Below are 15,284 nucleotides of genomic sequence, written 5' to 3'. Positions count from 1 at the left end.
ACCAACTTAAAAATGTTTAGGAGACATGCTGAACATCATAGTCAGCCATCAGGGGTTTGGAATTTAAACATTTGTCTATCTGAAAAAAGAGATTTTTTCATTGAAACTTGGTGACTACAATGATGAAAAGGACATGTGATTAAATAGCAATCATCAAGTTGTAATGAAATGAATTCACTTCATGCACACTTTAGAATCTTTATTTCTATACTATAGTTCACTTTATATCAATCATGTCATCTGAAAATTAATTTCTTTGTCTCATTGAAGGAACTCGTTCAAGAATTTTTTTCCTTGAAATGTTATCTGCTCTCAGTAAAATCAAATAGCACTTGGGAAGAAATATACAACCCAACAAACCAGCACTGGAAGCCAAGATTGAAAACGTTTCCAAAGCCACCATGGTTTTGCCCTTGGTGCTCAGGTAGGTGGGTATGAAACAAATCCACACACTACAGAAGACCAGCATGCTGAATGTGATCAGTTTTGCCTCATTGAAACTGTCTGGTAGTCTCCTGGCCAGAAAAGCAATCATCAAGCTGAGAAGTGCCAGAAAACCCAAGTAACCCAGAACACAGTAGAAGGCAGCCGTGGATCCCTCATTACACTGCAGGATAATTTGGCCATATTCTGACTGTGCATCCATGTCAGGGAAAGGGGGAGAAGTTCCCAACCAGATTGTGCAGATGCACACTTGAATGAAGGAGCCACTGAAAACTATGGCATTGGAGAATCGGGTCACCATCCACATTTGAAATTTGCTCCGTGGGGTGACAGTTTTGAAGGCCACAACCACAATGAAGGTCTTTGCCAAAATAGCAGAAACAGCTACAGAAAAAACAACTCCAAAGAATGTTTGTCTCAGGATACAGGTGACTGGGCTGGGCCGACCAATAAACACCAAGGAGCAAAAGAAGCAGAGCATTAAGGCAACAAGGAGGAGGTAACTGAGGTATTTGTTATTTGCTCTGACGATGGGTGTGTCTCGATATTGGATAAATAGTCCTAAAATCAAAGCAGTGAGGACAGAGAGACCAAGGGCCATGGAGACCAAAACAGCTCCTAGAGGGTCTTCATAGGACAAAAACATCATGATTTTGGGGAGACACTCATTCTTCTGCCTGTTTGGATATTCGTCCTCAGGACACTTGATACATTGGTCCATATCTGCAAGGGATGCAGATGGATTTGTTATGTTTCTTCAGTCATTTAACAAAAAAAAATGTATAAAATAAATACTCTTGAACAGAACTCTACTAGAACATTCACTTTGGAGGAGAGAACCTTATTAGTACATGCACAGATAGATTCACTGGAATAATGCATAATGTTGAAAAATATATGAATGAATAAATACCTTTCATCATGGGAGAGAAATTTATTACATATTTGGGTCCATGAAATTACCTGAACAATGAGAAAGAGTACAAAAATTTGGAAAAATGTTCCTGATGGAAAAGTACACATTATATGAAAAATATATGTTTTGTATGTGAGGGTAAGAGAGAACACTTAAGTTTTAATTTTGGAAGGAAAATTGAGATTTTAATATTCATTATCTATATTTTAAGAATTTTGATTTTTTGTTATAATTTAATTTTCATAACCAGTTTACAAGGTATATATTATTATTTGACTACTTACTAAAGAACAATGCTGAATAGCTGAAATATTAAGTGTGATTTTGTGATGATAAAATATATTTATTTTGTTTAGCTTCTCAAAAAATTCACTGAAATTTTGACTAGAATTCAATTAAAATGGAAAAGTTTGACACTTAGTTTTCCATGTGGATTTATTTGGAAATGTTTTATCATTCAAGTTTTCTTTTATTTCAGGGAAAAAAGTTAGTAATTATCTGTATACAATTTCTTTAAATGAAAAAAAAAATATGTACGGGCATATGCCTTGAAGAAATTTTGAAACAAATGTAGTGAATATTCTATCCATTAAGGTTTTATTTCATTCACTTTGGAGGATAATTGGATATGACCCTTTTGAATTAGAAAAAAAAAAACTACATGTTAATTTTGGCTTTATATGCCACAAAAATTTACTGAAAATAGTGAAAAGCTTATTGAATTTTTTTATGATGTTGAGTTTCTTCCAAAAGAGTGGTAACAAATTTGTGGCTTTTAGGAACACGTTTTTTTTTTGTTTGTTTGTTTTTGTGATCATTATCAAAACGTACTATTATTAGCTATCAGTTCCACCCATTCTTTTCTCACTTGCTTTCTTATATATTCCTTTAACATTAGAATCTAGCCATTGTAGTTTTTGAGAAGAAAAAACAAATAAATAGAAACAGATTCCCTTAGAGAAGTAAAGGTCAGAGGGAATTTACATGGAAAGTATAATTTTCTTATCTAGTGACTTAAATGGGAAAGAACTTTGAGTTTCCATATTTTTACCCCAAAATATCTAAATTCAGATCTATATCTATACCTATATCTATCTCCAAACCAAAACATTTTTATAAATCTTGGCTTAGTAAAATTGCAGAGCTGAACTTCCACTCTTATATTCACTTTTGTAGCAATGAATTCTCCCATTCATTCATTTCCAATGCTGCTTCTATAAAAATAAACACAACTTTTCAATCTTTCTTTTAACACTACTCTCAATATCATTACCACAGAGTCAGTCTGAACGTGTTTGAATAGCTACTATGTACCCATCATTTAAGACAGCTACTATATGTAGGAAATGATGGTAATTGTTAATAAATAAGTAAATGTATGATGTGGTTTTAATTGAATCCCCTAAGAGATATGTCGAAACCCTAAAACCTGATACCTATGAAGGTGACCTTCTTGGAAATAGAGTCAATGGAAATGTATTCAAGTTAAAATGAAATGTCTGTAGTGGGCCCAAATCAGTATATCTGCTATTCTTTTTAATTTATGACTTTTTTATTAAAAAAGAAATTACCCTGTGAAGACAGACACACAAGAAGGACACTATGTGAAGAAAGAGGTAGAGAGTGGAGTGATGCAACTCTAAGAGGCCCCCCCAAGAATGGGTGGCCACCAGCAGGAGCTAGGAAGAAGTAAGAAAGGGATTTCCACCACAGGTTCCACAGGAAACAGCCCTGCTGAAACCTCAATTTTGTTCTTCTTGCATCTATAACTCTGAGTAAATAAATTTATGTTGCTGAAACAAGTCTCAATAGAAAATTTTTAAAATGATAGTTTTGAAAATGTTTCAAATGAGTCACTTATCCAATTTTCTAAAGCCATTTTCATTTTTAGAAATAAAAAAAAAAACATATTAAGTAAGATTCACATTTAAGATTTAATGCTGCAACAAGTTTAGAAATAAAAGTAAAGAACATTGTATAATAAAAAATTCAGTCAATATAACATCACCTTTGTTCCAAGTATGCAACAAAAATTGGCAAAAATTACCATAAAAATAAATAAAATATTAAAACAAAAGGAGACATACATCCAGCATAAACACAAATGTTAATGTTTCTAGAAAAAAATAAATACAAAAAGAAATATGGAGAAAAGACATGGAATCACTGTAGGGTCAATTGTATGCCTGGTATTGTCCAGGCAAGTAACCATTGTAATGTGACTAAGTCTGAGGGAGTTGTTTTTTTATTTTTCTTTTTTAGTTGTAGATGGACACAATATCTTTATTTTTATTTGTTTATTTTATGTGGTTCTTGGGATTGAACCTCATGTGTGTGAGGCAAGTGCTCTACCACTGAGCAATGAACCCAGCCCCCAAAGGGAGTTTTTATATGACATGGGGAAAGAAGAATATGCATAAAGTCTGAGCTTACTATGGACCTGAGGTTGGGAGTTAAAAAACACAATGTTAAGATAACAATTGGGATTAGTTAGCATTGGTTCTTGGGATAAGTTAGCATTGGCTCTGTCCACGTACATGAAATAGCCAAAGCAATTCTAAACTAAAAAATCAATATTGGAGGCATCAGAATATTATACTCAATTATACTATAAAGCTATAGAGGCAAAAACTGCATGGTACTGGCATAAAAACAGGTATATAAAACAATGGCACAGAACAGAAAAAAGATAAACCCACAGATACACTCATCTGATCCTTGACAAAGGGGACAAAGAGATAAATCGGAAGAAACAATGTGCATCAATTGGTTCTAGGAAAACTGGCTGTTTATGTGTAGAAGAAAGAAACTAGACCCTTAACTCTCACCATGCATAAAAGTCAACTCAGAATGGATCAAAGATCTAAGATAATGACCAACTCTTAAAAGAAAACATAGGGTCAACACTGCATCATATAGGCACAAACAATAATTTCTCAATAGGACCCTAAAACTCAGGAAATAAGGCCAAGGGTTAATAGACAGGATGACATCAAATTAAAAAGCCTCTGCACAGCAAATAAAACAATTAAGAATGTGAAGAAAGAACCTATAAAGTGGGAGAAAATCTTGCTAGCTGCTCTTCTGATAGAACATTACTATCCAGAATATATAAAGAACCACCAAAAACAAACAAACAAAAACCACCAAAACCCCCTCTAATAACCAAATTAATAAATGGGCAGTTAACTAAACATATATTTCTAAAAGAAGTGAATAAAAATGCTACAAATGGCTGAAAATGTGCACCTTAATTAGCAATTAGGGAAACAACAATGAGATTTCATCTCACTCCAGTCAGAATGGTACCCATCGAGAATACAAACAATAGTAAATACTGGAGAAGTTGTGAAGAAAAAGAAATACTTTTAGACTGTAGGTGGGATTAAAAATTAGTACAACCACTCTGGAAATTAGAGTGGAGGTTTCTCAAAAGGCTGTGAATGGAACGAGCATATGATCGATCTATACCATCCCTCAGTATTTAACATAAAGAATTTAAGTTTTCACACTCTAGTAATAAATGCATTCACATGTTTATAGCAGCACAATTCAAAATAGCCAATCTATGTAACCAGCATAGGTGTCTGTCAATAGATAAGTGGATAAAGAAAATGTGGCATATACAATGGAGTTTATCCAGGCAAAAAGAAGTATGAAATTATGTCATTTTCATGAAAATGATTAACTCGAGAACATTAGTTAACTAAAATCAGCCAAATTCAGAAAGTTAAGGGTCATCTGTTGTCTCTCACATGTAAAAATTAGGGAGAAAACAGGAAAGAAAGACATAGGGTCTCATGAAAATTAAAGGAAGATCAGTTGGGTAGAGAAAAAGGAACAGGATGAGAGAAGAGACAAGGGAAAGGGGAAATATTGGAGAATGATATTGTCTAAATTATACTGTTATATTGTGTGAAAGTACAAATATGTAACAAAAATCCCATCATTGTGTACAACAGCAATGCACCAATAAAAATATGATGGAAATATCCTCAATATAATCTTGGTACAGAAATTCCCATTTTTACCTCTATAAGACCTGGTTCTATATAATGGGTTAGGGAGTCCAAGCAATGACAACTGCAATCTCCTAACCTACTTATGCACATATGTATTTTCTACCAATGTATTGAACATATTATTCTATTAACTTTGCCTTCTGTTGTTTCTGTTGAGAATTTGAATGTAAGCTGGTTAATGGCTTAAATGTGAGGTGTCCCCCCAAAATGTTTTTCTCAGATAATGCAGGAATGTTCAGAGGTCACATAATTCAATTATGATATTAATAATTTAAATGGAATACTGGGTGGTAACTGTAGACAAGCAGGATGTGGCTGGAGGAGGGAGGTTACTGAGGGCATGTCATTAGGGATTACATCTTGTCCCCCTAACTTCACTCTGTCATTTGCTTTCTGACTGCCAAGAGTTGAGCAACTTTCCTTCACTACACCCTTCCTTCATTATGTTCTACTTTAACTTGAGCTTGGAACAATGGAAATAGTCAATCATGGGCCAAATCTCTGAAACCATTAAACACGATAACATTTTCATCTTGTAAATGGTTCTTATCAGGTATTTTGTTCATAGTGATGATAATCTGAATAATGTAAACTATAACCAATTGTTTTTTTATGCTATATATTTTATCTCTGGGTGCTTTTAAAACCTTTTAAATTTTTCTTTTGGATATTTTGTATTTAAGAATAATTTATGTTGATATTTTTAAAAACTTTTCTACATTTCTAATATTCTGGTTAATATATTAAAATATAGATGAAGTTGAATACATTTTAATATTTCATCAATTTTTGAAAATATTCTGGTGTTATCCCTTTAAATCTGTCTTTTCTTCATCATCTATATTTAGTCTTCCTGGAATCCATACCATCTTACTCTACTCTGCTAAATTTGCCTGTAAAACTGCATTTTGGGTAATTGATTCAGTTGCACTTTCCCTGCACCAAATCCCATTTCTTTCCTGTCACATATACTGATAACTCATCCACGGACTTTTTAATCTACACATTTTTTCATTTTTTTTCATACTGTTATATTGTGTGAAATTTGATACTTTTTGGTTATTTTAAAGTTTTAATAGAAAGCTATTTTATATTTTGTATATAATTATTTCACATTAATTCCTGAACATTCTAAGAGTCTAATTGAAGGATAGTTTTTCTAGAGAGAATAGGCATCTGTTTCTGGTGATAGCCAGGGGGTGCTATTAACCTGAACCAACTTAGCCAATTTCCACTCAGAAATTGGAGGAAATAAATTTGAAAGGGTAAGTTATTTTCTCTCAGTATTTAGGTTTATGAGTATGAAATTCTTATATTATTTATTCTTGACCCACATTTCATTGTATGCCATTTCACATTTAGAATAATTTTCAGAAATGCCTACTTGTTTCATTGGCAATCTCCCCATCTGGACAGGGAATACAGTCAAAACACCAAAATGGTTTTCCTTCAAGAGCTGTTTTCCTGAATCCAGGTGGACAACTTTGACTACAAACAGCTGAGGGAGTCTGTGTCAGAGATATGGGAAGAAGGAAAGTCAGTTGATTAGTAATATTTGGTAAGATCGTATAGTACAAGACTGTAGAACTTCTGTGTAACACAACTTAACCAAGAACTACTGAACTTTTGGAAAATATTTAACAACTGTAATGTTCACCTTACTGTGCCTCATCAGTCTTTTCAGTATAATATAGCTACAATGCTTAGAGACTTAAAAAAGTTTTAATGGGAACTAAAATATGGATATAATAGTTAAATCAAGTGAGAAATTATTAAATGCAGTTGAGGAGAGTATTTTTATGACCAAACAATTATTTTATGTCTCATCTGAGTCCCTCATTTTCGTTACCGATGTCATAAATCTTCTAGAATGTATGTAATGTAGAAAAATTGCTATATTGATATATTCTTACTATGTAGGAGCAGATCTATTTGAGCATGACAAGGACAGAAAATATGGTCTATTTCATTTAAAATAAATAGCTTCCACAGTGATTTTGAGGCCAGAAAGTCCACATACTTTGTGTTCCAGCAAAGCAGAAAATAAGGAGAATCTCTACCTAGTGGAATTAGGAATTTAGTGATTACCTAAATCCTACTAGAGCATTTTGTTCTGATAAATATCACCATGGTCCCACCTTAGGATGCTTACCTCATTGAAGTGTTCACCCCAACCCTAACCCTAACCCTAACCCTAACCCTTATCATTTAAGGAAAGGTGCTGAACACTATTTGATTCAAAAACAAACTCTCCAACTTTCACATGGGCCTTAGTTCCATTCAGTAATGACTGATAATTGAAGATGTCAAGCTTGGTTGTTGAAATATCTTCATTCACAACTTTCTTCTTAACAAAACTTCTTTCAAGTTGGCATTTTTGCAGAAATTCGTGGAGCTGAAAGTGAAAAGTGATTTTCAGAGGATGAATATCTAAAGCATAAAATAAGAATAAACCTAATTATTTCTACTGCCCCCTTTCTCTTTGGCTATTTATTCCAATAGATTTCTTTTTTAAAGTTTAAAAAAATTGTTCTAATTACTTATGCATAACTATAGAGTGCATATTGACAAATCATACATAAATATAGTGTAACTTCTCATTCTTCTGATTGAACATGATGTAGAACTTCATCAGTAGTGTAGTAGTATATGCACATAAGGTAATAATGTTTGATTCATTCCACCATCTTTTCACCTCCATACCTCCCTTTCCCTCCATGACCTTCTATCTAATCCAAAGTGCCTAGAATTCTTTCATTAGTTGTTCTATCAAAAGTTACATAGGGATTAATATTCATCAGTTGTGCATCTTTAAACTTTACATATATTAACATACAGTTTTTTATAAAACTTGTGTTAGTTACTAATATTATCTCTATTTTACAAATTAGGATGCTGAATTTTTTGTCACACATCTAATCAGTCATGAAACCAGGATTCTTTAAGCACTTGCTCCTAATTCTAAAAGAAAAACTGGAAATTGAGATGATGAATTTTAAGCTTCATAAATAATGGTTCCTCAAGTTACACACTGCTATTCTTATACAAACATAAACCACTTAAAGTATAAGATATTAGTGTCAATAAAATAGGATTTTTAATTCTTTAAGAATATAAGCCATAGTTTTCTGAATACATCCTTTGAACTTTATGTAACTTATTGCAAGTATCAGGGATATTATCATAGAAACTTTTTGTTTTAAAATTATGTATTTTTGAAAGGAAAGCTGAACATTACTCTTTTTTTGTGTGTGTTATTTGTTTTTTTTTATTGGTTGTTCAAAACATTACTAAGCTCTTCACATATCATATGTCATACATTAGATTCAAGTGGGTTATGAACTCCCATTTTTACCCCAAATACAGATTGCAGAATCACATCAGTTACACATCCACATTTTTACATAATGCCATATTAGTAACTGTTGTATTCTGCTACCTTTCCTATCCTCTACTATTCCCCCTCCCCTCCCCTCCCATCTTCTTTCTCTACCCCATCTACTGTAATTCATTTCTCTCCTTGTTTTTTTTCCCATTCCCCTCACAACCTCTTATATGTAATTTTGTATAACAATGAGGGTCTCCTTCCATTTCCATGCAATTTCCCTTTTCTCTCCCTTTCCCTCCCACCTCGTGTCTCTGTTTAATGTTAATCTTTTCCTCCTGCTCTTCCTCCCTGCTCTGTTCTTAGATGCTCTCATTATATCAAAGAAGACATTTGGCATTTGAAAATCAATAAGCTATTCTATACCAATTTAAATTTCTCAGGATGTTTCAACTAGAAAGTTTACAGAATGCCTTAAAATGACCTGTTTATTGCCAATTATTTTTAACTGATTTATTCTTTCACATTAATTTATGATATTTCATTTCATAGAGGATTTATATTAAAGTATACATTGAAATTTTATAAGAAAGGCTCTAAAATTAATATCCAGATTATTATCCACTTAAGTCAAAATTTATAGAAAGTAACTATTATAGAGTAGTAATTAGATGATGCAAAGAGAGCGATAGAGGTATAGATTATTTGGGAATAATACATAACACCAAGAGAATGTGTGTGTTACAAAAAATAAATGCAGTTGGAGAAAAAACTTTCACATTTGTAGTGCATCTGCTAAACAATATGAAAATTATGCATCTAATATACATTAAATGTATGAACTAGTCAAAAGAACAAAACTAAAATTATTCAATAAAAATAAAAAATGGGGGAATTGAAATTATTACAAATTTTGAAGACAAATATCGATAATGCACTTCTTGTCCCATCCAAAGATGCAAACCATTTGTATGGTTGGGATTAATTATCAGTATTTTAAAAATAAAGAAATATATACAAAATAAAGTATCTTTCCTCTAATGTAAAACAATGCAAAGTTCATGTATCAAGAAAAAGAAAAGGCAATCTATGGCCCCTTGCCCAAAGAAAACATTAGAATGGACTATTGCTACCTGCCATGGATGAGGAGCCACACTTGCACCACTGTCAAGTGATTCTTCTTCCAATCTGAGTGACAGTTCTTCATGAAGTGCCTTGGCAATGACATGCACAGCGCCATAGACATTGTAACTCTGGGGTGATGTATTCATATCCCAAACATGCAGACCTCGAGTTTCCAGGGTGCCATTTTGTTCACATTTACTCAATTCCCTGATTCCATGTTGATCCAAATATGGACATTCAAATAGTATAGACCACACATCCTGGATAAAGATGTCCTGGGGATATTTTGCAGGCTGAACATTTTTGAGAAAACCCTCAAAACCAGGAATCTCATCCATGTGTACTGAAAATGATAATCCTCCACCAAAATATGTATAACTTAGCTTTTGTCCAAATGGTGATATAGTTATATCCCAATAAGAAGTTGTGACCCAGACATTACCAAATATAATATTGCAAAAGATTTTATACACAAATCTCAGAAGAGAATATGTGTCTCCAAAAACTACAGTGACATTTGAAAATGTAAATCTTTCCACAAAAATTTGGTTATTAATAGTATCTGTGGCAGGAAACTCTGGAATTCTTTCTGCAAATGCAACACAGAGTCCACTGTCGATCATTTCTTGTGTCATGTCCCTAAGGAACATTTCTCCCCTGATGTCATCTGGAACCACAAGGCCAACCCAGATCCAACCAAAGTGCATCATTAGTTGAATAAATCCCTGATATAGAGCTGTAGGGTTCATGGGAAATTGGTAGAGAGACTGGAAATGGACTCTGTCCCTGAGGCTGTAGTCAAATGGACCATAGCTGATCTATACAGAGCACAAAGTTACAGTTTATACAAATTAATGATGTTTATTCACAAATGATTTAATTTATTTCATCTCTTTCAGGTACTATGAAATAGAATTTGTGATTAAGTTCACTAAGAAATACCACTTAACTGTATGTCAATTATTACTAAACACTACTTACATTATATGTACCTTTCCCTTTTTTTAAAAAAAAATATATATCTTTAAAAAGCACCAAAAGTTTTTATTAGTTTTACTAGATATTACTAGATCTATCCACAAAGATATTTTTTCAACTTCAGAATTTCCCATGACCTTTCTTCACCTACACTTTTGAGCCACTGAAATAAAGAAATGCTATCATTCTAGATTTTTAAGTTGAAGTCATAAATAAATTATCAAATTTATTGAGAAAGAAAAGTACATTAAGCATTTTACAATTCATGAGAAAAAGAAATGTATGAAATTTTACAAGTCCCTACACCTCTCTCCTAGCCTTGGCAATGACATGCACATACATACATAACCCATTATCCCAAAATGAAAAAAAGTCTAATTATTTTCCCCTCACTTCATAAAACATTGCTTTTCATCCATTTGTACTATTTATCTTTTCTCATGTGGCTACCTTTCTTCATAAAGTTCTTCAACTGAGTTGTGTAGACAGCTGTTCCTATGTGTCTCGAGTGTTGTCTTTAACCCGCTCTATGAAGTATGTTGACCATTCTCAAGCTTTGAAAAATGAAGTCACTGATTACCTAATCTGCTAAATCAAATGATAAATCATCAGAACTTAATTTACTTTATCTACCATTGATGTAGCACAATTGATCATACGCTTTTTCTTGAAACATGCTTTTAATTTAGTTACCAGGATTGCATTTCCATAATTAATTTCCAGGATATGACATTATCATTCTATTTTACTGAATCTTCCATATCTCCTCAAAGTCAATAAACAGAGGACTCAATGACTCAGACTCAGATCTTTTCCCTTTCTCCACAAATATACATTCTCTAAATAATCTCCTAAATTTACATGATCACCATAAAAATTTAACCCCAAACCTAGATCCATGTATCCAACGGCTCAAGAGGCATCTACACTTGAGTGCTTAACAGACCCTTCACATTTATCAGTTCAAAATCATGATTGTTCAACACAGATGCTCATTAAATGCTTGTAACTATGTGAATGGATGCTTTAAATATTTCTGAGAAAAGAAGAGAAAAAGAAATAATAAAAACATAAAGATAAGCATCTACTTTGAGGAAGAAAGCAGAAAGCATTAGTAAAGCAATTTTTAATAGATGTACAAAATAAGTAATTTTAATATATGAATAACATTATGCTAGTTTTTGTTTTCTTTTTTAAATATTTTTTTTTAGTTGTCAATGGACCTTTATTTTATTCATTTATATGTGGTGCTGAGGATCAAACCCAGGGCCTCACACATGCTAGGCAAGTGCTCTACCACTGAGCCACAATCCCAGCCTCTTTTGCTGTCTTTTGAACTTGATTACGGATGTATGTGGCTAACAGAAATATATTTATGTTTAATATTTTCCTTCAATAAATTGCAGAACAACTTTTAAATTATTAATTATAAACATAAGTATTTAAATTTTGTGTAACCAAAAAAAAACCCCACTTAGTTTCTTAAATACATTTTGAAAGATTGCATTTGCTTATAAGGAAAGGGTAAAAAGAAAGATTTTAAAACCAATGAGAACAAAAAAATTCCCTTCCCACTATTACATAACCAAAGGTGAGTTTGTAAAGACACAAAAATGAAATATAATTAACTGATAATCATAAGAAGTAAAAATAAAACAGAAAAAATCCCCACTAATACCTAAACTTCATTGACAAAGTTTTTAATAATTACTCTAGCAATATTAAAAGGGTAATAACTGAGATACTCATGCACTATAACTGGAAGATGTTTCTAAATAGCAATTTTTTTATCACTATTTGCAGATGATATGATTCTATACCTAGCAGACCCAAAAGGCTCTACAAAGAAACTATGAGAGCTAATAAATGAATTCAGCAAAGTGGCANGGAGGGTGGAGGATGGGAAAGGCAGCGGAGCACAACAGACACTAGTATGGCAATTTGTAAATCAATGGATGTGTAACTGATGTGATTCTGCAATCTATGTATGGGGTGAAGGTGGGAGTTCATAACCCACTTGAATCAAAGTGTGGAATATGATATGTCAAGAAATTTGTAATGTTTTGAACAACCCACAATAAAAAATTAAAAAAAAATAATAAAATAAATATGTATAGTTTTGAAAAAAGACAAAAAAAAAATAGCAATTTTTAACCAATAGAAACATGAATTAATTTGACTGAAAGCAATGAGAAAAACATTTATAGAAAGTTATCACTGATGTATATGTATGTGTGTGTGTGTGTGTATATATATACACACACACACACACACACACACACACACACACATGCACTTTGAAAAACAAGAATGTGAATTGAAATAGATTTCATAATAGAGAAGAATTGAAGACAACCTAAATGCCTGATCATAAATCAGCTAAATAACTTTTATAGAAAGAAATATTAGATTTCAATTTAAACTTAAATTGAAGGAAAGTGATGATAGGTTAAATATGTTCATAGCATTAGTACATCTTAAAACATTAAAGACAACATGTGAACTGAGTGCCACCTTCCCAATATATTTATGATGCTTTCTCATTCTATACAAAAATTAGTGTCGGTGCTAACAGCAACAATTACTAAAAAGATAGTTTCTTTGGCTGGGGAGATTATCTATTATTGTTAATTTATCTGCATGTTTTTCTACATTTTAAGGTTTTCAAATGCTAATTTTATTTTACACAGGCAATTTTTGTTGTAAATAAATATATTTTAGAGAATAAAAGATAATTAAAGTGTACATTTTTAAGAAGTCCTACACCTTTCCTAAGAATAATTTTGAGTTTTTGGCATATATTATTATGTTTAATATCAAAAGTCAGAATTTTTCATTTACCTGGGGTACATTGTAGAGACTGAGTACCTGAGAACTCTGAGCTGTTATTTGTGTTGAAACACCTCCAACAACAGCCACCAACTTGTTTCTCTTCTCAGATCTACAGTCATAATTAGGAATTGGAGGACTCTTTCCTGAAAGCAAAGACATGGAACTCTTCACTGCCTTCGTCTCAATAAAGTCAACATTGAAGAGATGGAATCCCAGAGACATATTGAACAATATATTCAGGTCCTTGTTGATTTTCTCTATTGCAAAAACCATGGCCAGCAGGTGCTGATAATGCTTAGTTAGATCCCTAGTAGACAAAGGTAGAAAGAGAGCTTACTGAATTTTTTTCTAGTAGAGATAAAAATCAAAGAATGCACACATACAAAGAATACACATAATAATCAAAGAAATAAATGAGATATCATATTGAAAATGTTGAGAAATTTGATGCCTAAAAATATCAGATTGAGAGTACATAAAATTTAAAATTTGACTTTTTTGATGTACAGGTTGTGACTGAGTGAGTACGGTGAATCCAGAAGAAAATGACCAGCATTAAATTCAGTTATTCTACTTTGGATAACAGGACAAATTTTGGGAAAAAAAATAGTTTACTAGATTACTTATGGCAATATGCAAAGCAAACCAATTCAAATGGATATAGGTTAACAAAAATTCTCAAAACCATGTCTTTTACCTTTATTCAAAGAAAAGTAAATCTCAACTATAGAGTGCTTTTTAGATCTTCTTATGCACTTAAGAGAAGTCATACACTTACATATAAACATTTTCTTGTATATAGACATTATCTTTAAATCCAAATCTGGTGTTATCATCGGTCACTCTTAGGGAAAAGAGTCCACCAATAATGAAATTCCCATCTTGATAGTAGCCAGGAGAAGCAGGTACATTTAGTGAAAGAAGAGAATTTTCTTCCTGAGATACAAAGATGATCATGACCAGCAGAGGAAAATCAAGAGATAATTTCATATTAAAATTGATAAATATTAATATAGTTGATTAAACCTTAGAAATGTACTCTATTAAAAAACTTGTCAAGAACTGATAATGGTAAGAGTACTTGAACAGACTGTGTTCAAAACAAATGTTTTCCTCCAATCAGTGTGGGGAAAGTTTATAAAGTATTTGCCTTGACCTGAGGCAAATGTAAACATCCCCTTGTTTTCTGGGAGTATGTTCAACTTGCACCTGCTCAGCCTCAATTCATATCCCCTTTGGTAGAATTAGTGCAAGTCTCCAAGGGGTCATAAGTCTCTCAATTTCACACCTGGTTCCTGTCATTCAATTAAAAACAAATTTAAAACATAAAAAACAAATAGGAATTTTGTATCCTCAGTGGGTTCAGAATAAATAGAGATGCCAAGATAAATATGGCACATTCTATACTAGAAGTATGTTTCCATGAGTAAAGCAGCTTCATCCAATGCTGTTTTCAAACATTTAATGAGGTAGGAAGTCATAGATGCCAGGGAAGAGGGTATCAAATGGTTCATTCAATTTAAGATGTTTCACTTGACTCTTAATTATTTAACACTTGTGCAACCTTAAACAAAAGAGAAATTATGCACTATGTATCTTTACAGAAACAATACAAAGCATTTATATATATATAAATGCTTTG

At 32.4% G+C, this 15,284-nt stretch overlaps 1 protein-coding gene across 1 annotated transcript; it reads right to left on the bottom strand.

The window, feature by feature from the left end:
* Window positions 1-247: 247 nt before the first annotated feature.
* LOC107154858 (vomeronasal type-2 receptor 26-like) lies at window positions 248-14,632 on the bottom strand. The gene is given in 6 exon segments (XM_015500594.1): window positions 248-1,167; window positions 6,767-6,890; window positions 7,535-7,777; window positions 9,841-10,650; window positions 13,652-13,949; window positions 14,421-14,632. Coding segments are annotated over 6 exon segments (2,607 nt in total).
* Between the last annotated feature and the right edge of the window lie 652 nt (window positions 14,633-15,284).

This window comes from Marmota marmota, unplaced genomic scaffold, assembly GCF_001458135.2.
Source record: "Marmota marmota marmota unplaced genomic scaffold, marMar, whole genome shotgun sequence".
In the NCBI taxonomy this organism is placed as follows: domain Eukaryota; kingdom Metazoa; phylum Chordata; class Mammalia; order Rodentia; family Sciuridae; genus Marmota; species Marmota marmota.
The sequence above is the reverse complement of the archived record's forward strand: the minus strand, read 5'-3'. Positions and strand labels throughout refer to the sequence as shown.